Raw genomic sequence first — 26,715 nt, 5'->3', positions numbered from 1 at the left:
TTTACCTGCATTATAAATGCCCTTTCTTCTTAATAATGACAGGTTGGGATTTTTAACAAACTTATTAACTAGCCATATTATAATAATGCTAAAAGTGATCATTGATTGTAGAGAGCTAAACAGAAAAGTTAGGAGACATGCTATTTTAACATTTTTGCTCTTGCTCCAAAAATATTTTAATCCTGATTTGCTGTAATTAAGGCGACTTCTTAAAAAGATAACTGAAATTTCAAATTGTGTATTTAGCTTTTTCCTTCCATTTGTCATTTTAATCAGTTACTAAGCTTTGGTCAGCTCTAAAGAATAAACAACACAGCCAAATATTCTCAGTGTAATTTCCCATCAATTGACAAAAGAGTCCATTTTTTAAATTATCGCTACCTTTAAAAATTCTTTGGATACCTAATAAAAGACGATTTATAGCTTATTATCCTAGGAAGACGACATCAACAGGTTCATTTATTTTGCTTTTCATTGGCCATGATACTGTCAATATGGTAAAAAAAAAAAAAAGCCAAATATTCAACATATACTTACAAAAATGTAAAGGACCTATACTCATTCATTATACAAATACTGTAGGAACAATGAAAATAAACACAAGAATTATGAAAATCAATTCTCAGCCTTGAACTGATGAGAGATAATTTAGGCTACTAAGAAAGGAATTCATTCATGGAGGGAAGCATATAGATGTTTTTAAAAAATCATACACAAAAACATTCTAGAGCTGTAGGTGTCTATTACCTCCAATCGGAAGGCGAGGCAAAACAAAACTATAAATCAGTCCCTCATGCAGATTTATAAAAGATATAATTAAAGTTCATTAATTTAAGTCCATGGAGCTCTGGTAGACCATGACATGGTACCATCATAAAAATTTTACCTTCTCTTTGAAAAACTGAATCCTAACAGAGCATCATTAACCTCTGTTGACAACACAAAATGAATTTCAAAAGTTATTTTATGCCCAAGATATGTTCATCTTGGGAAATAAAGATTTTCTGTGATAAAAAAAAAAAGAAGTAAAATTGTTGAGTTAAAAGCATATATATTTGGGAAGTAGATGTGGCTCAAGTGGTTGAGCGCCTGCTTCCCACATGGGTTTGGTTCCTGGTGCCTCCAAAAAACAAAAAAAGAAACAGCAAGCAAACAAACAAAAAAACCAGCTCAGGAGAGCCTATGTGGCTCAGTGATTGAGCACTGGCTTCCCACACATAAGGTCCTGGGTTCAATCCCTGGCCCTGGTACCTCAAAAAAAAAAAGCATATATATTTAAATTTTTTGGTAAATATTGTTAAATTGCAGTCTAAAACAATGCTGTCCAAGCAGAAAAATAAGAACCACATACATAACTTAAAATTTTCTAGTTGCTGCATTACAAAAAACAAAAAGAAACAGGTAAGAGTAATTGGAATAATATATTTTACTTAACCTGATATATCTAAAACCTATAACTTGAATATGTAATAAATATAAATACTGAGGTACTTTACCATCTTCCTCCCAGATTAAGTCTGCCAGATCTAGTGTATTTTTTGTGTGTGTCTATTTGCTGCGTTTTCTTTTTTTAATATTACATTCAAAAAATATAAGGTCCCCATACACCCCCCCACCCTCCTCACCCTACTCCTCCCCCCATAACAACAATCTTCTCCATCATCATGCAACATTCATTGCATTTGGTGAATACATCTCTGAGCATAGCAGCAACTCATGGTCAATGGTCCACACCATAGCCCACACTCTCCCACAGTCCACCCAGTGGGCCATGGGAGGACCTACAACGTCTGGTAACTGACCCTGCAACACCACCCAGGACAACTCCAAGTCCTGAAAACACCCCCACATCTCATGTCTTCCTCCCATTCCCTACCCCCAGCAGCCACCGTGGCCGCTTTCTCCACACCAATGCCACATTTTCTTCTATTACTAACCACAATAGTTCATTCTAGTGTATGTTTCACACTTATATTAGCACTATGTTACATTTGAAGAGCCTACAGACACGTGCCTCAGGCTTCTATATGTGATACTGCTGCTCTAGAATCTTCTCCTATGCCTTCCTGGTGGTTTAGTGCAGGAGTTAGGCAAATTATGGTCCATGGGTGAAATCTGGCCCGTGGATGTTTTCATGTGGCCTAGGAGCCCAGGGTGGTTTTAAAATGTTCAGATTTTAAACATATAAAGAGGAATATGTGACAGCATACATGGCCTGCAAAACCTTATTTACTGTCTGGTGCTTAACAAAAAAGTTGGTGGAATCTTGGTGTGGTGCCAAGTCATGTGAAGGAAATGATGCCTGGTCAATGCAAACTCAGGTGAGGAAGCTCCGCTGCCAGTCGTCCAAAGTAGAGCATGTTTGTTCTGTTTATCTTGCTGTGTTCAAATGTGCCTTAACAACAACAAAATTTTACTATGGACACAGAAATAGAGAAGTGCCTTGCTTTGATGTTTCTTCTTAGCCGTACATGCCTAGAAGGGACTGGGGTCTTTGCCTCCAGTGGTCTCTGGCTTCTCTATCTGTATAATCACTGTCTCTCCAGTTGATGACGTCTGCTTTACAGTCATTTTCCATGAACTCTCGTACCAGCTCCTTTGAATATCCTTAGAGTTTTCATGCTGGTATGTGGGTCATTAATAAGTTAGTGAGATTCAACGCAGTTCACTCATCTGACAGACATTTCTTGACAGCTTACAATGTGCAACCTACTGTTCTAAGGGGTCAGGGGTCAGAGGTGAGCAAGCCAGAAAAGGTCACAGGGGCACATGCTAATGATTTAGACAACCAGTAAATGACAGAAACTTCACTTTAAACCAAGTGATGGGGAAGTGGACTTGGCCCAGTGGTTAGGGCATCCGTCTACCACATGGGAGGTCCGCGGTTCAAACCCCAGGCCTCCTTGACCTATGTGGAGCTGGCCCACGCACAGCGCTGATGCGTGCAAGGAGTGCTGTGCCACGCTGGGGTGTCCCCGTGCTGGGGAGCCCCACGCGCAAGGGGTGCGCCCTGTAAGGAGAGCCGCCCAGTGCGAAAGAAAGTGCAGCCTGCCCAGGAATGACACCGCACACACGGAGAGCTGACACAAGATGACGCAACAAAAAGAAACTCAGATTCCCGTGCCACTGACAACAACAGAAGTGGACAAAGATGCAGCAAATAGACACAGAGAACAACCAACAGGGGTGGGGTGGGGGGGAATAAAAAAAAAAAATCTTAAAAAAAAAAAAAACGAGTGATGTGACAGAACTGCAAGGAGGCAGCCTTGCCCTTATTCCTTCAATAGAGAAACTTGGCAGAACTGCTGACAGCCAGGCAGCCATTGGGTGGTTGCACTAATCAAAATTTGAGATTAAGATAATCCAAAGAATGTGAAGTTTGGAGGATTTTTGAATGGAAAATGCAGGAACAAATGGAATCTTTCCTGCAAGGGGTATGGAGGTCTGAGACAGAAATACAGAAAAGGCTGAAATGCTGACATGCGGCCCAACAAGAGATGCAAACACTGGCTGAGCAGCAATTTTGGAAACTAGAAAAATTCTCAGGCAAGCCGTGCCAAGCACTGGGAGAGACTGCATCGTGCTGAGTGCCAGTGAAACAGCAGAGTGTGGAGAAGTCTCAGCCACGAGGACTGGACAGGGAGAAGCTGGTATAAAGCCTGCATTAGAAATGACACAAGATAGGAAAGTAGCAACTGCGTCAAAGTTTTGAATTGAATTCCAGAGACTATATGGACTCTTGTATAAAATGGAAGTTGCAGGGAACTTTATTATGACAAACCTCTGGGCACTAGTGAACAAAAAAAAGAGAAACTTAAAATTGAAGGCACACAGAACACACAGCGAATGGACAGAGAGCAGACAACTAGGGTGGGGGGGCCGGTGGGAAGGGGAGAGAAATAAATAAAAAATAAATCTTAAAAAAAAAAAAAAAAAAATTGATGGCAGTTCAGCCAGCCAGGCCAGGCTGTAACAGGTCACTAGTGACTTACCTTGATAAAACCTTGATTTCATGGATCCTCCAAAGCCCAATATAATTTGTTGCTCTTTGTAAGGGTAATTTTCAAACTGGAAGAGGATAAGGAGGCTGGGGTTGTAGCCCCTCCACTACCCCCACACACCCGGGCGGTAAAGACGGCCTGGCCACGCTGCTCTGAAATCTCGCCCTCACCTGAATGTAGGTTCCGCGTTGGGTCCCTGCTCTGGGGCGGAGGGCCGCCAGGTCTACCTGCCCAGTGTGTGGTCACCCTCATTACGAGGGAGCGAGCGACTGAGAGCCACTGCTGAGGACCCCAGACCTGGCCTCTGCTCCAGAGCCTCAGCTGAGCTCCAGGGTGGTTGTGAGGCCGGACCCCTCCGATCTTTTTAACCATTCCCAGGGGTTCTTGCTCCTCTCCTGTCCAGTGTCAGGACTTTCCCCAAGATAATTCACTCCCTCACTTGAACGCCTTCTCAGAAGAGCGCAGGTCCTGCCCCTGGATCAAACTGCTTCCCCAGCTCTCCCAGCACTCTATCCCGGCCTTGGCCTCTTCCCCAGGACAAGTCTGCTTTCCTCCCTCTTGCCTCGCCCTCCCTCTTCGGCTGTAGGACCCCCCAGTGTTCCTCGTGAAGGAAAGGAGATTTCCCTTCACTTGCTGGCATTGCTGGGGTCTTCTCTTGTGAAGTGCCTATTCAAGTCTTTCTCCCCTTTTTATTTATTTTTTTCTTCTTTTTCCACAGCCTCCCGCCAGCCAGCGCCGCTCCCGGCCCGCCTGCACCCTCCCGCCGGGGCCGCGCAGCGTCTGCCGGGCGCTCGCCCGAGGCGGGGTCGAGGCGGGCGGCGGGCGGCGGGCGCGGCAGTGACGCGCCCCGGGGGAAGGGAAGGGAGCCCCGCTCCACTCACGCCCCGGGGGCGGCAGCGGGGCCGTCCCTTGGTCTTTCTCATTCAAAAAACTGAAAAGGAGGAGGGAAGGGGCGGGAAGGGGAAGGGGAAGGGAGGGAAAAGAAGAAGAAGAAAAAGAAAAAGACCCGGCTCCTCGTTCCATCCGGCAGGCGCTGGGCCGGCAGGAAGTGACGCCAGCAGAGGTTGACGGGCCCGCTGGGTAACGGCTCCTCGTTCCATCCGGCAGGCGCTGGGCCGGCAGGAAGTGACGCCAGCAGAGGTTGACGGGCCCGCTGGGTAACGGCTCCTCGTTCCATCCCGCAGGCGCTGGGCCGGCAGGAAGTGACGCCAGCAGAGGTTGACGGGCCCGCTGGGTAACGGGTCCCAGGCAGGGTTCCCACACAGCCCCGAGCAGAGCAGCCAGAGCTTCACGCTTCCTGGGGAGCGGGCCAGTGAGTGGAGTTTCTCCCCTTTTTATTGGTTGGTTATTAACATGACAGCTTGGTCATTATTAACATGACGGCCTGGTAATTGTGCCCAGCTGTTTGGTCAAGCAAGCACTGGGCTAACTGTAATGCAAGGGCATTGATGGACTTTAGTCACCATTGACTTTACTGCAGTGGTAAATCGTAGATAGCTGGTTATAATTACATCAATCAGGGAGATTACCATCAGCAGTGAGTGAGGCTTAACCCAATCAGTTGCATCCCTTAAAAGGGGAAGTGATTCCAGCATTGAGAGAGAATTTCCCAGCTCGTCTTTGGACAGCCAGCAGCTCCCAGAACTCATCAAGAATCTTCACTGGACTTTCATTGGAGCTCCTGGATGCAGCCTGCCTGTGGAACCTGGACTCGTGCATCCCCACAGCTGCATGAGAGACTAATCTCTTACTATCAGCAGATATCCCTTATTGATTGTTTCCCTAGAAAACTCTGACTAATACACAGCTCTTATCTACTTTCTCTGAGTCCTTTGTCAGGTGAATGTAGAGTATCTTTCCCCAGTCTGCTTCTTGCCTTTTTGCTACCTTAATGCTATCATTTGATGAAGAGAACTTCGTAATTTTGATGAAATCCAAGTTATTAAATTTTTTATGTTCAGTGTCTTTTGTGTGCTAGGCAATTTTTGTCTAAGCCCAACCTGTGGTGATAATCTTCTATGCTTTCTTCTGGAAGTTTGGCAGTCGTTTCTCAATAATTGCACTCCTTGGGTAAGAACTCACTCACAGCAATACTAATGGTAATGACCAGAAGAGCAACAACAGCCAATGTTTATTGAGCTCACACAATGTTCCAGACACACGTGCAAGGAGTTAACACACCAGACTCTTTAAACCCCTACAAGAGCAGTCTTCAGGTGTGATAATCCCCATTTTACAAATAGTGCACAGGAGTAGTAAGCATTTGCCTAGCATCTCACAGAGAATAAAGAGGTGGGATGGTGACGATGACAGTAAGGGAGTGTGCCACAACTGAAGGCTTTCCCACACTTGTTACAGTAACAGGGATATCCCCTAGAACAAATCTGCTGAAGTTTAGCCAAGACTGAACGGTACTGGAAGGCTTCTACACATTCATTAAAACTTATCTGGTAAAAAATTGTCTACACTGAGCATGTGATCATGAAGAAAAAGTGACTTCTCCATTCTCCAAATGTGCCTCTAGTGTGACTATTCTGATGGTCGACAAGCAGAGGACTGACCAGTGAAGGCTGCCTTATGTTCAATTACGTCAGAGCTCTTCCTCATGTTGATGAAGGTCTGAAGGCTGTGTACCGGGCTCCGTGGTTTTCACCAGTGTGAATTCTCTGGTGTTCTCTGAGATGGCTTATGTGACCATAGGCCTTCCCGCATTCCTGACATTCATAGGCTTCCTCACTAGTATGAATTTTCTGATGCTGTGTAAGCTGATGGCTATGGCTAAAGGTCTTCCCACATTCTTTACATTCATAGGGTTTCTTACCCGTGTGAATCCTCTCATGTTTAACAAGGCTTGACCCATAGATAAAGGCTTTTCCACATGCCTTACATTTATAAGGTGTCTCGCCAGTGTGAATCCTCTCATGCTGGGTTAGGTGGTAACCACAATTAAAGCCCTTCCCACATTCTGTGCATTTATATGGCTTCTCACCCGTATGAATTCTCTCATGCTTAACAAGGCTTGACCCCCAACGAAAGGCCTTTCCACATTCCTTACACTCGTGAGGTTTCTCACCAGTATGAATTTTCTGATGTTGAGTAAGATAATTTACGCGAGTAAAGGCCTTCCCACATTCTTGACATTCAAAGGGCTTCTCACCAGTATGAATTCTCTTATGTTGAATGAGGCTTGACCCACAAATAAAGGCCTTTCCACAGTCTTTACATTCAAAGGGTTTCTCGCCACTGTGAATTCTCTTATGTTGAATAAGTTTATACACACGGCTAAAGGTCTTCCCACATTCTTTACATTCATAGTCTTTCTCACCAGTATGAAATCTCTGATGTTGAGTGAGTTCATCACCACGTCTAAAGGCCTTCCCACAGTCTTTACATTCATAGGGCTTCTCACCAGTATGAATTCTCTTATGAATAACGAGGCTGGAGCCCCATCTAAAAGCCTTCCCACAGTCCTTGCATTCATAAGGTTTCTCACCAGTATGAATTTTCTGATGTTGGGTAAGTTGATTGCCCCAACGAAAGGCCTTCTTACATTCCTTACACTGATAAGGTTTCTCACCAGTATGAATTTTCTGATGTTGAGTAAGTTGGTAGCTACGGCTAAAGGCCTTCCCACATTCCTTACATTCATAGGAACTCTCTTTACCATGAAGTCTCTGAGCTGGTCTAAGAGGTGTGCTTTCTTTATAAGGGGGCATTTTTCCATCACTGATCATCATTTGATTGAAATATCCCTCTCGATGGCCCTGTGGTCCTTCAGACTCACCACTACCCTTCCAGTCAAGGCCATGGGATTTACTTTTTCCATTGGAGTTCCACTGGGAAAAATTTATTTCATAAATGTTCTTTGCTGCAGGTAAACTCTTGATCTCATATGTTGACTCCAAATCTGGGGGAAAAAATAACAAATATATCTTACTTTTTCTTTGGTAGAAATAAAAATTCCCTATTAGATCTTGTTAAGATACAGATTCTACTTCTGGCACCATAATACTTAACAAGGACATCTTGGCGGCATTTCTGCTAAAGTCAAACAAGAGAAAGGTACTGACTATTACCTCCTATCAGCTAACACAATTGAGTAAAACAAATGAAATGTGTAAACCTAAAAAAACTGAGATGAAAAAGAGGTAAAATTTGTACATGATGTTATGACATAGCTGGAAAACCCAAGAAAGTTGATTATAAAACCCTTGCAAAAAAAGAAGAAAATGCAATTGGATAGTCATATATAAAACTACTATTTGAAATTGATACATGTAGATATAATTAATATAATTAAAAGTTATTCTGGGGGAGCAGATGTGGCTCAAGCGGTTGAGTGCTTGCTTCCCACATTGGGGGGGGGTCCCAGGTTTGATCCCCGGGGCCTCCTAAAAACAAAAATAAACAGAACAAACAAACAAGCAAACAAACAAAAAAAACAACTCAGGGGAGCTGATGTAGTTGAGTGCTGGGCTTCCCACATATGAGGTCTGGGGTTCAATCCTTGGCCCCCGTACCTAAAAAAAAAGTTATTTCAAATAAAAAGACCCATATCCAAAAAAAAAAAGAAGACAATAATGGGATTAGACTTAATAAAAATGAAACACCTGTCAGGAAAAGTTTAGAAGAATCTGAGCCATCAGTAATGATACTAACTGCAATGGAGTTCATAATGGTATGAAAAATGCTAAATGACCAATTTTGGAGTATGCTAGGAAACCAACCTTTTATTATTATAAAATCTGATAAAGAAAAAGAGCAAAGGTTTTATCCTTTTTATGCACTATTAACAATGCCACCGCATAACCAACCAGTATGTGGAGCAAAGTTTCTCTGTAAAGAATTATTATTTCTGGGAAGAAGATCTGGCCCAATGGATAGGGCATCCGCCTACCACATGGGAGGTCCAAGGTTCAAACCCAGGGCCTCCTGACTCATGTGGTGAGCTGGCCCATGTGCAGTGCTGATGTGTGCAAGGAGTGCCGTGCCACGCAGGGGTGTCCCCCACATAGGGGAGCCCCATGCACAAGGAATGCACCCTGTGAGAGCCGCCCAGCAAGAGAAAAAAAAAAAAAAGCACAGCATGACCAGGAATGACGATGCACATATGGAGAGGTGATACAGCAAGATGATGCAACGAAAGAGACACAGATTGCCAGTGCTGCTGACAAGAATACAAGTGGACACAGAAGAACACAGTGAAGGGATACAGAGAGCAGACAATGGGGGAGGGGGCAGGGTGGGGAGAGAAATAAGTAAAAAAATAAATCTTAAAAAAAAAAAGAGCTAAGAAAGAATATAAATGTTTAAGAAAATATACAAATTATGTTTCAATATGTGGGGAAAAAAAGTTAAAAAAAAAAAGAATTTTATTTCCAACCTGAAAAAGCTCAAAATATTTCTTGGGGACAGGAAGAAGAAATTCAACTTGTTTCTTGAAAGAAGGTCCTCAAACTCACAGTGGAGAAAGCTGGCATTCCAGGGAGCAGAGTCTAAACGACTGAGGCAGGTCACTCACCCAGGGAGACCACGTTGCTGTAGTTCTCCAACATCACATCCCAGTACAGGTCCCTCTGAGCGGAGTCCAGGCACGCCCACTCCTCTGGAGAGAAGTCTATGGCTACATCTGAGAATTTCACCAAACCCTGAAAACAAAACCCCACATATTACTGATGAAATTAAAGGCAACCATATCAAGATTAAGAAAAAGGGAGGAAGAGCTGCCTTGCAGTAGGGGTGAGTCTAGCGAGTGGACTGAAAGCCTGTGGAATAGGTAGGGCGCAGGAAGGACGTGGCTGTGACTGAAGCAGAACCCCTACTTGGAACTGAAGAACCTGCTGTGCAATTTCCTAAGTATCCAAACCTGTGCAGTAACGGATAAAATAATCCGAGTTTTCCTCCTGTTTTCAAGTACAGAGTCTACCTTCTATAGTCTCAGCAAGTGTGGGTTCCTCCAGCATCTTTTTCCCTTCAAGGAAAAAGAAAAAAACAAATATGGGAATTTGTTTCCCAAACGTTAATATTAAAATCTTTTGCCATATATATAAATAAATGTTTGAATGTTTTCAAGCTTCAAGTTCATCATGATGCCAGATTACATGTTAATCAGTCTTCCTTTGTAATGACAAAAGCATTTTTTTCATCCCATCATACAGACAAATCAGACTTGCTGACTCTATTATAGTTTTATAGTTACATACTTAATATACCCAAACATTGAAGGTTTTCCCACCTTCTGGGACTATAGGATCATCTAGTACTTCTGTGGTGGATGACCTCCTTACCTGTTACCATCCACTGCCCCTGACTTTTCCTTGTTTCTGATTTAGAGGACAGTGGTGGTGAAGGATCCAGAATCACAGAGAGGTTACCCAAGTCCAGCAGGTCCATTCAACAACAAAATTCCTCTCTCAGCTTCTCTGGCAAGGACATGATCTCTGAAGGTGCTAATCACAGCCCTACCTAATTCTAAAAGCCTCATAAATCGCAAAGTCTCATGACACACTAAGGCTGAGACCAACAAATAAGAACAAGCCTTTTCATCTACCTGGAAAACAAAATCAGTGGAGAGTTTTAGTTTTCTCATGTGCTCAAATGGGACCACCATCTCTCAGTCATCACAGACTTGACTTAAGATGTCCCTCAAAGGACTCTGTTCCTTCATTGTTCCCAATATCATTGCTGACAGGACCTGAGCACACAGGAAATAGTGAAAAATATATCCCATCACTAATTGAACGTTAGCCGCCAAGGAGGAAATGGGGCCACATGACATTATCATTCACTGGATTAGGAAGAACTGGGAAGCGGGTAATTAGATGGGCTTGCTTAGACAGCAGGCTTCAGGGCAATGAATGAAAATATCCACAGGACCAAATATCACATTTCAAGAAGGAAAGAGAAATACATACTTACGTGGGCCATTGTTTTCCAATCAAGAACTGATCAGTCTTCTTTGGGTTTCCTCTTCTGAAGACAAAATTCAGAGAAGCCAGAGTTAGGGGAGGAAAGAGAGGCATTAAAACCTAGGTGTATAGCATGACAAAATGGTCAAAAAAATGTCATTAGCACTTCATAAATGAAAGCAACTTTTGAAATTTTCTTTTAAAATTGTCAAATATATTTTATGAAGAATTTATAAAAGGGGGTAAATGGTTGTAATTTATTTCCATGACAGGTTTTTTTTGTTTTTTGTTTTTTAAATAAAGTGAGTTTCAACAACAACAAAAAAAACCAAAAAAACACCTAGGTGTAATATCAGTTACCAAAATTACTTAACACAACTGTTTTACTCTTCCATCTTGTCTTCCAAAGTACCCTGACTCTCACTCCCAACATCTACACACACACACAAATCTAGGGAAGATTAGAAGGATTCCGGATAAACCCAAGCTCTCCCTGAAACTTCGGGAAACTCAGCTGGACAAAGCCAAACCGAGGAGCTTCTAACTTGAAGCCAGATCCAAATGCTTCAGAAGGAGGTATATGGTCAGCTCCCCATTGGGAGGGTTCGGGCTTCCAGGCTGGGTGCTCAGGTCACTTAGTGTCTCACTCTGAGTGCACCCTGCTCCCTCTGCTCACACCAGGGGGAGGAGGGGCTGCACCATCCAAATCAGAACCTCTTCTGGTCAAGACATGGCAGCTGGACAGGATGGAGAAGAAACTGCCCGGGCAGGGTTCAGAAAAGCCAACTGCATGAATCCGTGCAGAGCGTCAATGGTAAAACAGTGAGTGGTTACTAAATGTTGGCAGAAATACTGAAGGACAAGGGAAATAATTCAAATATACAGTCAGTAGAAAACCCAGGCCACCAAACAGGATGCTACAATGATACATTATGGAAAGAGAGAAAGAGAAATAGACACGGACAAATAACCCGTAAAAAATCGTCAGAAAGAAAAAGTCTGGAAAGTTACATGTACCTCGTGTAGAGAAGAATGAACCTAGCATGTCTGGGCCGACTACTTTGTAGAAAGGCCATCTTGCAGCCTGGGCCCCTGCTAGCATCTGGGAACTTGGATTTGGGGCGAGTCCCTCCATTCCCCAGCCGAGAAGGTGGGTGATTATGTCTAAACTGCACAAGCAATGCTGAGAAGCTGCTTTCCTCTGGGAGTCTGGAATTTTGATAAGTGCTAGGCAGAGGGTACCTACATGACAAATCCCAGATAAAAACTTGGACTTGTAGGTGCAGGTGCATTTCCCTGGTACTCAGCACTTCACGTGTTCTTCCAGGCACTGCTGGAAGAATCAGAGGCGTCCTGTGTGACTCCCCAGGGAGGACTCTTGGACACTTGCACCTAGTTTCCTACTGACACTGTTCCACATGACTTTTCCCTTTGCTAATTTAGCTTTGTAACCCTTCACTGTAATCAGGCTTAGCTGTGAGTCCTCTTAGAGAATCACTGAGCCTGGTGGTAGTTCTGGGGAGTCCTGATGCATCCTCTGACCTTTTTTTTCTTTTCAGGTATACCTTACTAATTCTAACAACAACCCTGCTGTTGTATCATCACACATTGATAAATAAATGTGTTTATGTATGTATTTTATTAATTAAAAAAATTTTTTATGTATATATTTTAAATTTAACAGGGAGCTATCCTCTAAAAAGACAAAAACTTTCTCTCTGTAAGTCTCCTAAATTTGGAGAAAAGAAACTCAAAATGCATTCACTTTGGGGAGCAGATGTAGCTCAAGTGTTTGAGTGCCTGTTTCCCATGTATGAGGTCCCGGGTTTGATCCCCAGTACCTCCTAAAAACAAAACAAACAAACGAAAACTCTCAATGGGGAGCAGATGTAGCTCCGTGGTTGAGTACCTGCTTCCCGTGTAAGTTCAACTCCCTGTACCTCCTACAAAAAAAAAAAAAAATGCATTTACTGTGGATTGTTGCAATGAACAGCTTTTCTTTGTTTCCTTTCAGTTCCCAATACCTAAATCAAATCTTTGATGTTATATATGCCCACAAATAGTGGAGTCCTGACTGGAAAAAAATGGCTATAATTGTAAGCTCTGCCTTGTACATATGGATAGTTGTTTCAATGTGGCTTCTTTTTATATCTTGATGGGAAGATGAATTTTGCTTCTGAACCTGCTCTTCAGTCATGATGTTTTGCAGACAACTGTTAGATCATCTTACCCTACTAATTTCACTTTGCATCAAACACTACTAGAAAAATATGTAAGGTAAAAAGTGAGAAAATAAAAAATTCCATTTACCTCCCCATAGATTCTGTGCATCCAGAATAATTTGGTCATGACCTGGAGTCATGAACTAAGACCCGCATGGGGGACGTCACCTGAACTTCTCCACAGGCCCTGGCCACGGGCTGCCCTGCGCTTCTTCTATGTGGAATTTCCCTTTCTGGCTGGATGATACGCAATGCGCAGACAGCGGCCATGACTTTTTAGTTATTCTATCACTCTGAGTACAATGATCTGGCAAATTACAGGCACTTAACCAGTCTCATTCTGACTCAAAATTCTACTTCTAGGAATTTATCTAAAGGAAATAGCTACAGAAGTACCTACGTGTATGCACAGCAATGTTCAAATATGTGTGTGTGCGTGTGTGTATTTCCCCAGGAAAGAAAGTTTGTTTTTAGTTGAGATGTTAGATTCACAGAGGAAGTTGTAAGCATGTCCATGTCCTAAATAATACAGAGATTCCATGTACCTTTTACCCAGTTTCTCACGATGGCAACAGATGGTAAAATTATAGTTACTATATCACAATTCCTTGATCTTATTCATATTTTCCAGAGAATAATTTTTAAAAATAAAAAATGGGAATATCTCACAATAGGTGATAGATTAAATAAATTATGATCTGCTATATAATGGCACATATGCATTTACTAATAAGGATATTGGTTCATATTAATTGAGAAAAAATTGTTGATGAATTACCAAGTGGAGAAGGTAGGTTTACAAAAAGTATGTAAAATCAGAGAGGAGACACTTTGGTGAAATTCAGTGCACTGGCTCTGTGGTCTGACTTCCAGGAGGTGATTTTGAGTTCTGACACTTACTACCCTCACCATACCTGTTTCCTCACTGGTATTATTAAATTGAGATAAAAGCAGTACTTGCCACATATGACCGTCTCAAATATTATGATAGTCTACGTAAAACACATAATAGTATGTAATAATTATTTAATAAGTTGACTGCTGTTATCGAAGAACAATAATATTACATATACCTTAATCTGTTTTTAGGGGAGAAATTCAAGTCTGTTGTTTCTTTTTTTTAATGCTAAAATATGTGCTTCTCAAACCTGCTCTGTCTATATAACTAAAAAAACTTTCAGCGCTTGGTTTAAACAATGAAACTGTTCTAAAATAACCTTAGCAATAAAGACTCTAAGACATATAAAGAGGAACTGTACCCTCTTCATCAGCAAGTAAGTGGAGAGACAGCAGGACAGATTGGATTCTTCATTAAAAATCTAGCTCAAGGACTCTAATCTGAGATGACGACAAATTGAGAACATTAGCAAGAAGCTGGATCTTGTCTTCTACATGACACTGTGTTCTTTCATACATCTGTCTGTAGAAATGTTAATTACATAGCCCTTATTGGGAAGGCACCAGTCATTATCAGTCATTATCACCATGTTCTGTGAAAGAAACACTAACCTTCTTGACAATCTCCTTCTGAAATGCTGTCTTTCTTGGTAATTTGTTGCATTGGGACTAGTTGTAAATGATGTATCTCGAATGCTACAAGGTGTAAATTGGTGGGAGGTTTTACAAAGCAGGAAGGGGCTCAGTGGCACAGCCCTCTTTTCTCCAGAGGCCCTCAGGCCTAAGGCAGCTCAGGGCTGGGTTGGATTCCTTATATAAAAATATTTGGATATTTTCATAGTGGAAACAATTAAAAACAACTGGGGGAGTGCTGAGTTCCTAGCCAGGGGAGCTCTATTACAGTCCTTAAAGGAACAGCAACAATGCCCCAAGTGCAACGGCAAAGACCAAAAAAGAATGAAGGTCCAACAATGAGCCCTTGATACTAATGACTATGCTTGTGAGCCTGTGCACCTGAAATAAGAACAAGGCCTAGAGCTGCAGTGTGCCTAAGAGTTACCTCCTGAGAGCCTCCCATGTTGCTCAAGTGTGGCCAGTCTCGAAGCCAAACTCAGCATGTACATGTGTTGCCTTCCCCCCAGCATGGGACATGACTCCCGGGGATGAGCCTCCCTGGTGCCAAGGGATTACTATCAAGTACCAGCTGATGATGTGACTAGAAAAGGACCTTGAATAAAAGGCTCAACTCGGACCAGCAGAATATCTCAGTCTACATATAATACCAGGCATTAAAAATGCTTTTTGACCTGAATCAAGGGGGAAATGGAAAGGACAAATGAGTTTATATGGCTCTGAGTCTCCAAAAAAGAGCCGGGAGGTTATCAGAGGGGTCGCCCTTATGCACACCTCAGCAGAGTCCCAGAGACAGATAAAGTAGATACAACCCCAGGCATTGGTTCTTCTGAGGGCTACAGAGACCCACAGGTTCTATGGTCATGACAGATGGAGTCCAGTGCCATGTCAGTTGGCCCTTCCTTGGAGTTTGTGTTTCTGTGTGATGGAGCTGGACTCAGATGTGATCTTTTCACATGCCTTTCCTGTTACTTTACCAGAATAGTAGTTGGTGCTGGGGTTTAATATATACCCAGGGGATCTCAATCTCTGGACTGACCATATGATAGCCAGATCCTGAGCCTCAACAGATTTCAACTCCTACACTCGTTTATTGGACTTACCCCACTCAGCTAACACTGAGTTGAAGAATGTCAACCACCACACCATGGAGACAAGAGTGCCTACAACTGAAAGCAGGATTGCATCCAGCATCCATGTGGAATCTAAGCCCCCTCTTGATATAGATGTGGAGTGGAATCAACCAATCCAAGGTCCACAGGATGGAGGAATAGAATATGGATTAGAGTGGACTTACTGATATTCTATTCATGAACTATTGTGATTAGTAATAGAAGAAAATGTGGCATTGGTGTGAAGAAAGTGGCCATGGTGGCTGCTGGGTGTGGGGAATGGGAGGAAGAGATGAGATGTGGAGGCATTTTCGAGACTTGGAGCTGTCCTGGGTGGTGCTGCAGGGACAATTACTGGACATTGTATGTCATCCCATGGCCCACTGGATGGAACGTGGGAGAGTGTGGGCTATGATGTGGACCATTGACCATGAGGTGCAATGATGCTCAGAGATGTACTCACCAAATGCAATGAATGTCTCATGATGATGGAGGAGAATGTTGCTATGGGGGGAGGAGTGGGGTGAAGGGGGTGGGGGGTATATGGGGACCTCATATTTTTTGAATGTAATATTAAAAAAATGAATAAAGACAAAAAAAAAAAAAAGGGTTGGAGAACCTTTGGCTCATTTATATGATCAAATAGTAGGCTTTGATGCTCCAGAAACAAACCACACACATATACTTAGAGAGGGGTTAAAAGAACAGAAACATATATACTGAAATATTAAGAGTAATGATCTCTGGATGGCATGGTTATGGGTAATTTTGAGTTTCTTCTTTATAAGCTCATTAAGACACTGACTTTTTTGCAGCAGGTCTGTATTAATCCCATCATGGGGAATGGAACTTAAGATTGTCCCAAATTTTAAAAAAGAAAACTAACAAAGGAAAAAAGGGCAGAGGAATGGGGGAGGAGTATATAGTAGTCATTAAGGAAATGGTGAACAAATAGGCCTGATGGGCAGAATAATGATTCCCCAAAATGTACATATCCTAATTCTTGGAGCCTCTGAACATGTCTTGATATATGGCACAGGGATATGGGAATTAAAGTCAGTAATTAGCTGATCTTAAAATAGGGGATGACCCTGGATTATTTGGGTTGGCCAAATATAGTCATAAGTGTTCTCAAAGGTGAAAAAGGAGGGTGGGGCCAGAAGAAGAGATTCAGAGAAAGAGATGTGACAATGCAGGCAGGGTCAGAGCGATGTGATGTAAGAAGGACTTGATGTGTGCTTGTTAGGATGGAGGAAAGGGCCATTAGCCAAGGAGCGGGGGCAGCCTCCATGAGCTGGAAAAGACAAGGAAATGAACACCTTCTAGAGTTTCCAGAAAGGAATGTAGACTGGCCAACACCTTGGTTTTAGACCACTGGAGATCCATTGTGGACTTCCGACCTCCAGGGCTGTAAGACAGTAAGATTTTGTGTTTTAAGTCATTAAGTTTGTGGCAATTTGTTACAGCAGCAAAAGGAAACTCATACAAGGTCTAATGCTAAAGAATTGATGTGACTGAAACAAATATCACTTCCCTGTTCTTGAATATCTCTTCACTGTGTCTCAGCAATATACTCAGACCCTAATTATACTAAGTGTCCTCTGAAAACTGAATGAGGGAGTGTGTGCAAAGCAGACATCAGAGTATTTGGTACAGAGCAGGTCTTCTCCTTCAAAGAGGAATCAAATTAAAATGTCACATGGAGTACAACACTTATGCAATGTCTTACTGGGTAGTGAAGAATGACCCTTACTAAAGAGAGGCCTTTGCCTTCAACTGCTGGCAGGTGATCTCTAGGCCCTTGAAATGTCATGCCTGTGTCTCTGGCTGAGGGACTTGGGTCACCCCGGATAGTCTAACAATGTGATTCAGGGGGGATGCTGGCCACATCCAATAGTCTTTGGGTAGGGGCTGGTCACACCAAAATGACCAAAAATGACTTAGAGTGGAAGCTTTGGCTCATGCAATATTGGCTGATCTTGAGATCAACCACATGGGCAATCAATCAATCAGTGCCCGATCCAACTCTGCGCACTGAGACTAGGTAAGCTTCCCTTGCTGGCAATACTTCATGCGTACAGTCACACAGTGATAATGGGAGAGTGATGTGTCCATGACTGGGTGGGGTGAGGACAAGGGAGCTCCGTGTCTGATACCTTCCTGGACTCTGCCCACATGCTGCTTTCCTTGGCTGGTTTTAATCTGTACCCTTTCCCCATAAGAAGCCATAACCAGTAGAATTCTAGCTTTCCGATAGTACTGTGATACTTTCCTGAGTATTATCAAGCCTGAGGGTAGTTTTGCTGTCAAAAGTGAGGACAGTCGTGGGAACTGTTCCCTCTAACTGTACATTGGCTAAACTCACACACTTATTAAATGGCATTCCTAACTGATTTAAGTTTTCCTTGTACACTATTGTTTATGAGTATTGCTGACTATCACATGTGTTTTTCTTTATGACTACCTCTTAAACATAATTTTTTGTAGCTGCATAAAATTCCGTAATAATAATGTGGTGCAATTCAGGGTAGACCCTAAATCCAATTCCTGGTCACTTTTTAAGGAAAGGGAGACGTGGAGACACTCAGAGCCACACAGGGAAGAAGGCGATGTGAAGGCAGAGACTGGAGTAATGCAGTCACACAACAAGGAATGCCAAGGACTGCTAGCAACCCCCACCAACTAGAAGAGGGAGGCAAGAAGGGTGCAGGGCCCTGCTGGTACCTGGCTTTCTGACTTCCAGCCTCAGAACTGTGAGAGAATAACTTTATTTTGTTTTAAGCCACCTAATTTGTGGTCCTTGTTACAGCTGCCCTAGGAAATTAGTACACAAGGCAACATGGTCCTTGCTTCTAGACCTATGGGTCTAAATCTCTTTGGGGCGGGTGCACACTTGATAATCCCATGAAATTATAAGCTTGTTCAGGAAAAAAACCACATTTACAAATATATACAACAATTCTGTATACAATGTCATTGGGATGGTAGTCCCTTAGAAAGTCATAAAAGGAATTAAAAGAAGGCCCTCAGGTTAAGGATTCCTATTCTAGAATATATGAGGCTCTGGTTCATTTTCTGAACTTGCAAGCACCTATCACAGTTGTCTTCAGATGTATGTGGCTCCTAATCTATAGAACACCCAGAATTACTACATAATACCAACAGTTCATATTTACTGAGTCCTTCTGCTCCAGGTGCTGGTCTAATGGGTATATTAACACTTCTGATTCTCATAATAACATTATCTTCATAAAGCTCAAGAAGCTAGGAAGAGGCAGAGACAGATTTGCAACCCTGACACTCTAGATCAGGGTGGGCAAACTGTTATCTGCAGACTAAATCTGGCCTGAACCTGTTTTTGTATTACCTGGGAGAGTTAAGAATGTTTTTTACATTTTTAAAGGGTTGTAAAAACAAAAACAAACACACAAACAAACAAGGAGGAGGGAACATAATGCCTCACTCCTTATGTGTTAACTGCACACAGTGACTTCCTTCCAAAGAGTCTGGTGTGGAAAGGAGAGAAACTAGACAAATACCATCTCAGCTGGGTGATCAGGGTCAACACCAACTGTCATAAATCATGTTGACAGGATGCACGCTTGAGATGATGTGCTCAAAAAGGTGTTTTACCTCTGTGATCTTCCTCCCCCAAACCCATAAACTCAGTCTCATTCATCATGAGTAAACATGAGTACAAATTCCAGCAGAGGAGCATCCTAGAAAACACATGATCAGTATTCTTCAAAACTTTCAAGGTCATCAAAAACAATGTCTGAGAAACCGTCACAGCCAAAAGGAACCTAAGGACACATGACAATCAAATGTAATGTGGTGTCCTGGATGGGATCCTGGAACAGAAAAAGAATATTAGGTGAAAACTAAAGAAATCAAACAAAGTATGGTCTTCAGTTAATAATTATGTGTCAAAATTAGTTTATTAATTGTAATGAATGAAGAATATTTATGTAAACTGTGAACAATAGAGAGACTGGTGAGGGATACATATGAATTCTCTTTGCACTTTTCCTGTAAAACTAAAACTATTCCAAAACATGAAATCTCATAAAAAAGAATAATATGCAACCAGATGTGGCATACAAAGTATAAAATATTTACTCTTGGCCCATTATAGAAAAAGTTTGCCAATCCCTGCTGTGGATCCAGGACTCACATTCACTAACATCTAACCATACCACTTCTCACAATTCACGAAGATGCAACTGAAACAAACCCAAGCTGTCAACCTTCAACAAAACCTGGCTAAGGGGACAAATTTCTACTTATCAATAACACAGATCTTTGCTCAAACTCCACTTTTAAAAAATCTCACAAAGCTGCCAACTTTGTCATTTACTGACCCCCCAAAAATCAAACCATCTTCTTTTTTACTGTGCTTTCGAAGAAAATAAAGGTAACTGGTTTAGATTCCACCTGAAAACGAATCCCCTCCTTATCAAATCATGCTCTAAAAATAAAGCACTGGCATTAACCTCCCAGATGTATTTTTCTATACCACTGGATTCTTAGAAAAGGAAAGTACACAGGAGGAAAAGAACGATACACCAAATGGGTCTGTGGATACTCAATGGAGAGGGCTGGTCAGCGAGGAGTACGCTGGGGAATACACCTGCACGGCTGTCACATTACCTGGGAAGGAATTACCGGGATAAGTCAATATTAAGGAGGATGATCAGGATCCTATGAACACAAGTCAGTGAACAAAAAGGAAACTCACCTGAACCTTGATTTTAAGGTGTATACTTATTCTTTTTCTTCCTCAGGATGCTTCTTTTGGAGGACTCTGGGCTGGGGGAAAGAGCAGGATATAATAAGACACTAGAACCTTTCTGGAGCACAGACTACATTAGAAAACACCCTCCAGAGACACCTCTGCCCCCACCTCATATCCAAAAACCAAATGGAAATGAGAAAGCATTGAAATCTGCCTATTTCAGAAGTCCCTGGGGACTAGGCACTAGTAACTAGGGTTGTTTATTTTTAAAGATTTATTTATTTATGACCCCCCTTCCCCTCCTCCCGCCCTGCTGTTTTTGATGTCTGTATTGTCTTCTCATTTTCTCTCCTTTAGGATTCATCGGGATTTGATCCTAAAGACCTCTGATGGGGAGAGAGGTTCCCTGTCAATTGTGCCACCTCAGTTCCTGGTTTCTGCTGCACTTCACCTTGACTCTCCCCTTGTCTCTCTTTTGATGTGTCGTCATTTTGCTGCATGACTCACTTGTGCGGGGCACTGGCTCACCACGTGGGCACTCGCATGGGCACTGGCCTGCTGTGTGGGCATGCTTTCTCTTCTTCTTTTTCACCAGGACGCCCCAGGGATCAAATCCGGGTCCTCCTATACGGTACGTGGAAGCTCTATCACTTGAGCCACACCTGCTTCCCAGTAACTAGGGTTTTAGAACACTTGCTGCCCTCTCCCTCCCAAGTGAGGAAACTGTTCCAGGCAAAAAATGAGTCCTATTCTTAGGCCTTCCCAACCTGTTGTTCCTGGTAGCCTATATGAAGAGGACTTCTGGCTCTAAAAGTTTCATCCCATGACTTAGGTCTGTCTGTGTCCTTCTTGTTGGCTGATTTCACTACAGGACCAGGCTCTGACATCCCTTTGGGGCCACTGTACCCAGACAGGTCCCACAAGGCTGGAAGGCGAAGGCAGAGCAAGCAGCAGAGAAACTAGAATCACAGGTTACACTGTCACACACCATGGAGCACAGCAACCCATGCTCACTCAAAAGACCACACAACCAATTACCCAGTTACACAAGCATAATCCTGCACACTGTTCTGAGACACATCCTGGCCCTGTCATAGACATTGGCACCCACGTCATGGAGACAACGCCCAGTCCTGCCAATCCCATGGAAGTGCACAGGCATATATATCTCAGAGCCAGAGACACCACTGAGCCCTGCCACCCCTACAGAGTCCACACATGCATCTCACGCAAAGCAGAGTCCTGGAGACACAGCACCACCCACCACCTCCCGCAGAAGCTCATGGGCAAGTGACTCACATTCACGGCGACCCAGCTTGGCTACATCACCCCCACTGATGCTCACACACATGTGCGCCACAGAGACCGGGACACGGCCGGGCTTGATCATCCTCATAGATGCTCACACGCACGAGAATCACAGTCATGGGGACAGAGCCCAGCGCTGTCACCCCTTCAGATGCTAACGCGTTAGTGCGTCACAGAGACGGGGACACTGCCCGGTTGAGCATCCTCACAGATGCTCATATGCATTAGTGTTACAGTCACAGGTTCAGAGCCGGCCGCCTCACCCCTACAGATGCTTACACACTCGTGCGTCACAGAAGACACAGTCCGGCCTGATCACCCTAACAGACGCTCACACGCAACAGATGTCAATTCGCGTCTGTCAAAAAGATGAGGACACGGTCCGGCTCGACCACCCCTACAGATGCCGACACATACGACTGTCAGTCACGGGGACAGAGCTCGGCCCCGCCGCGTGACCTCTGACACACACACTCACACGCGCGCACACGCGCCCTTCCCTCGGCCGCTCCGGGGCCTCCTCGCCCAGAGCATCTCTTCCATCGCCATTTCCCGCCGCGTCCTGTTTCCTCCTGGGATCCGATCAACTCACCGCTCGGGGCCCAACAACCACCAGGACGTCGAGAGAGGGCGCAAATGCTGCGATTAATTCCTGAGGGCGCCCGGCGGAAACCGGCGATCAGGAACGCTTGCAGGTAGAAGCGCGGCTCCCAGCATGCATCTCGACGCGCTCCTAACGAGGACCGTGTCCCAGAGACCTCTGGGGAATGTAGTCCAAAGTCCGGGAATGCGCGGAGCGGGAAGCACACCAATCAGACTTGTCGAGCATGCAACTCAACACGGCGCTTAATAAGGGCTGAGCTTCAGGGTCTGCTGGGAAATGTAGTCCATATTGTGTAGTTCTCGGCCCTGGAAGGCGACCGTTCATATTCTCCCGGGGTGGAACTTCACAGGAGACGACCCTTAAGGGGCCATGCCTCAGAGACTTCTGGGAAATGGGGTCCAGAGCCATGAATTCCCCATTGCTGCAAGCGCGGCCTTCAAAATGCGCTCAGTGTGCGTCTCGCTCTGAAACGAGCTGTGCTCAAGAGAGTTAGGGGAAACATAATCCAGAGTAGGAGAATCTGCAAATGCTAGCAACCTTGCCTAGCTACTAAGGACCATACCCACAGACTTCTGGGAAATGTAGTTCAGGGCCAGGGAAACCTTGAGTGATGGGCGCTAGGCCAAACCTGTTGATCCCAGCATGTAGTTCAGAACCTTCCGTAAGGGGTTATGTGTTCTGGTGGCTTCTGGGAAATGTATTCCAGAATCAGAACTCGGAACCTCTGAACCAGATTGCTCAAACTTCTCCCAGAATGCAACACAGGCTCTCTCTGAAAGAGCTGCGCCCAGAGACTTCTGAGTCGGAAAATCTAGAAAATGTGAGCCAGAGTGTTCAGGGAGCATGCCGCCCGGCGGGCCCTTACCAGCACTGTACCCTACGTTTTCTGGGAGATCCAGCCCACACTTGAGTATGAAGGCACAGGTGCGGGAATAGATTCTGGAGCTCTAGCATGCGTGCCAAACAACGGATTTTTAAATCTATGAACACTATCCATTGAGTTTTCTTTTTGTCTCTATAAATATGATGAATTTTAGCAATGGATTCCCAACATTGAGTCACTCTTGAATTCCATACATAAACTGTACTTGGTTTATTTTAATAATATATTAGTGTGCTGTGCATTTGCTGTATTTTATTTTACATGTTTTCAATTGTAGGAACACGTGGAACTTTTCTGTAGTATTTGGTACAGTCTGTGGGGCATATTAGTAATAATATTCTATTTGATTTCCAAAAGCCAGTCGGAAATTTCACTTCCCCATTCAATGCTCTTGATATATATCTATATCTATATCTATATCTATATCTATATCTATATCTATATCTATATCTATATCTATATCTATATCTATCTATATCTATATTTTTAATAAAAAGCAAGACCAATATTTATTGTTAAATAGCTTAGAAGTGGAAGAAATGATTGTGGTCAATATATGAATGAAGATTGTGAAGGCCATGGTATAAATTAATTTGCAGGGCTTTTTTTTTTTTTTTAAACATCCCCCCTTTTTTTCCTTCAGAGTGGTCCATGAGCATCAGTCACTGTTTGGTGCTTGATTCTAGCAAGTCTTTGGCTTCATTTTATTTTGGTTGCTAAGTAAGGAGATCCACCTTTATCTGGGTGATTCAAAATCATGATTCTTCTGTGAGCTGTTCTAATCTTGGCCTTGTCAGCAGATGGGCTTAGACCTAAAATAGGACTAGCTTCTCGCCTAGTCATTTTCTGTTCAAATCCTCCTTTATAGTAGTATGAAAAGCTAGGAGTTGAAATCTGCAGTTTCTGTGATTACTTGTTCTAGAGGTTTCCAGATCTGAAATGCATAGCGACCTGCAAATGCGAAAGCGGCAACACCCAGTCCTACAGCTATCAAATTTCTTGCCAGTTTGTTGTCGATGTCGGCGTCAGGCAGGTTAGCGGAGAGCGACGCGAACTCGGCGTAGAGCAGCCCCTCGCTGGTGGCAGACAGGCCGTGCCCCGCCCCCATGGCAATGCGGCCCGGGAAGACGCTCCACTCTTGATCTTTATTACTATAAATGTAATTAATTGTATTAACGAATTTCCTAATATTAAATCATACTTGAATTCATATGTGATCTGTACTTGGTTATCGAATTTTATATTATATTACTATTCAGTCTGTGTACCATATTTTACACATGATATAAAGAAGATCTCCATCTGCAGGGAGTTTTGGGATCTTTCAGTAGTACTATATTAGTACAACCTTCGTGATGTGTTAGTATCAATATTTTATTTTATTTATGAAGATAATTAGGAAATTTTACTTCCCCTTAAATGCTCTTGAGTTAAGTAAGTAACAATGGTTTATCTGATATTTAAAAGAATGGCAGAATTTGCCCATTAAACAATTGATCCTGGTGCTTCTACTTGTAAAGTGCTCTTATAAAATCTTCCTTTACTGATTTTGTTCTGTTTAGACTGCCTATCTTTACTGAAGTCCATATTGGTAAAGTAAATGTTTTCCTAGAAAATGTCTACTTCACTTAGGTTTCTTAGTGAACTTGGCTCGAGTTGGTTAAACCAGGCAATTATTTTCTCATGTCAACTATAGATATCATGTTCTTCCTTTCACATTTACCAAATTGAAATTCCTCCTCTATTACTTTATACTTGGCCATTTCTTTGATCATAAATTAAATGATGGTGGTACTCTGAGGTCTGAGGATTAACAAAGAATTGGATTTACAGTAGAACTTTTCAGAGAGCAGAGAATGCAGGGAGACTCATGAGCTTCTCTACCAGTAATTCATGGCTCAGACTGCAGCATTTCTTACTCTCAGGTAAAATCTTGTCTGCCCCCAAGGATTATGGTAAAGGAGGAATCTCTCTTGAAGACTGGTTGGTAGGAAAAAAAATTATGGCAGTACTGGGGGTTGAACCCCGGACCTTGTACATGTAAACCAGATGCTCAACCACTGAGCTACACTCTCTCCTCTGGTAGAAAGTTTTAATCATGTCTGTGAATTGAAACCTAGGACAATTTTTTTCAGAACAGTCCACCCTTCCCCCCACATCATGAACTGTCATTGCCAATACAGGGGAAATGATAGTTCTTTGTGAATAAGAGGTCACCAGATCACTAACCCATATCTCACAGTCTGGCTGCCTCCTTCTCACACATGCTTTGACTGTAGAATCTGTAAAGGCAGGAGACCAATCAGAAATTTGGGTAGATACTAACGTGGAAAAGTGATTCTTCTGTGGTAGAAACTGGTTCAGTGTCAAAGCCACACAGGAAGTTAGGAATAATTCCTTAGGAATGTGCTGAGGTTGTGGAGAGAAATGGGAGGTTTAGACCCTATAGCAACAACCCTTGACTGCTAAAGTAGTTGAAGGAAATCCTCACTGAAGGTGGTTCTTGGTATTTAATCAAGTATCAAAATCTGAATTTTAAGGCACTTCAAGATTGTAATTTGGTAATTAATCTATTTAATATAGCATGTAAAAATCAAAGATAATAATTCAGGAACATTATAATGATTTATAATGCCTGTGATAATGAGTAATATGGACCTAATGGAGTGATTTTAACGGAAACAGTGTTACTAACATCAGCAATTGCCAAAATATTTTTTTTTCGCTAAATATGGTGTGACATGCTTAATGGAGTCAGTAATTGGGTTTCCCTGAAAATATCTGTGGTCTGGTGAGCATGGTGAGAATTTTTTCTCTTGAAATTAGGGAAGGAGACTTTGAGGAAATGTTAACTTAATCATTGAAGATTTCAGGGCAGTGGATTTGGCTCAATGGATCGAGTGTCCACCTCGATTCAACCACCAGGGTTGAAACCCAGGGCCTTCTGACCTGTGTGGTGAGCTGGCACATCCACAGTGCTGATGCGCAAGGAGTGCACTGCCCTGCAAGGGTGTCCCCTGTGTAAGGGAGCACCACATGCAAGGAGTGTGCCCTGTAAGGAAAGACACCCAGTGTGAAAAAAGTGCAGCCTGCCCAGGAGTGGCGCCGCACACATGGAGAGCTGATGCACCAATATGATGCAACAAAAAGAGACACAGATTCCCCAGGCTGCCGACAAGAATGCAAGTGGACACAGAAGAACACACAGAGAATGGACACAGAAAGCAGACAACTGGGGGGGGGGGGGGGGGGGGGAGGAAAGGAGAGAGAAATTTTTAAAAAATCTTAAGAAAAAAGAAAAAAATTAAGGACTTCAGTAGTTTTAAAACTCAAAATTTTTTTGTGATTAAAAACAAATAGGGAAGGGGCTGTGGCTCAAGCAATTGAGCTCCTGTTTACCATATGGAGGAGC

At 43.1% G+C, this 26,715-nt stretch overlaps 1 protein-coding gene and 1 long non-coding RNA gene across 14 annotated transcripts; one reads left to right on the top strand and one right to left on the bottom strand.

Moving 5' to 3' along the window:
• Window positions 1–6,101: 6,101 nt before the first annotated feature.
• On the bottom strand, window positions 6,102–22,573 carry ZNF331 (zinc finger protein 331). 13 transcript variants are annotated; one of them, XM_058280760.2, is made up of 7 exons: window positions 22,409–22,573; window positions 20,512–20,582; window positions 10,920–10,973; window positions 10,552–10,695; window positions 9,868–9,972; window positions 9,523–9,649; window positions 6,102–7,908 (listed from the first exon to the last, which is right to left on the bottom strand). In XM_058280760.2, the coding sequence occupies exons 6-7, from the start codon at window positions 9,554–9,556 to the stop codon at window positions 6,605–6,607; spliced, it is 1,338 nt and encodes a 445-aa protein (XP_058136743.1). In that variant the 5' UTR covers window positions 9,557–9,649; window positions 9,868–9,972; window positions 10,552–10,695; window positions 10,920–10,973; window positions 20,512–20,582; window positions 22,409–22,573; the 3' UTR covers window positions 6,102–6,604. The 13 variants fall into 13 exon arrangements, with proteins under 13 accessions (XP_058136743.1, XP_071065533.1, XP_071065534.1 ...); XM_071209432.1 differs by having other exon boundaries at window positions 9,928–9,972; XM_071209433.1 differs by lacking the exon at window positions 22,409–22,573 and adding an exon at window positions 22,096–22,232 and having other exon boundaries at window positions 9,928–9,972.
• LOC131274396 (uncharacterized) lies at window positions 22,550–24,513 on the top strand. The gene is made up of 2 exons (XR_009181661.1): window positions 22,550–23,344; window positions 24,226–24,513. It is a non-coding gene; the product is annotated as an uncharacterized lncRNA (long non-coding RNA).
• The last annotated feature ends 2,202 nt before the right edge of the window (window positions 24,514–26,715 follow it).

This window comes from Dasypus novemcinctus, chromosome 18 (genome assembly GCF_030445035.2).
Source record: "Dasypus novemcinctus isolate mDasNov1 chromosome 18, mDasNov1.1.hap2, whole genome shotgun sequence".
NCBI classification, from domain to species: Eukaryota; Metazoa; Chordata; class Mammalia; order Cingulata; family Dasypodidae; genus Dasypus; species Dasypus novemcinctus.
Note: the sequence above shows the minus strand (reverse complement) of the source record. Positions and strands in the feature narration are given on the sequence as shown.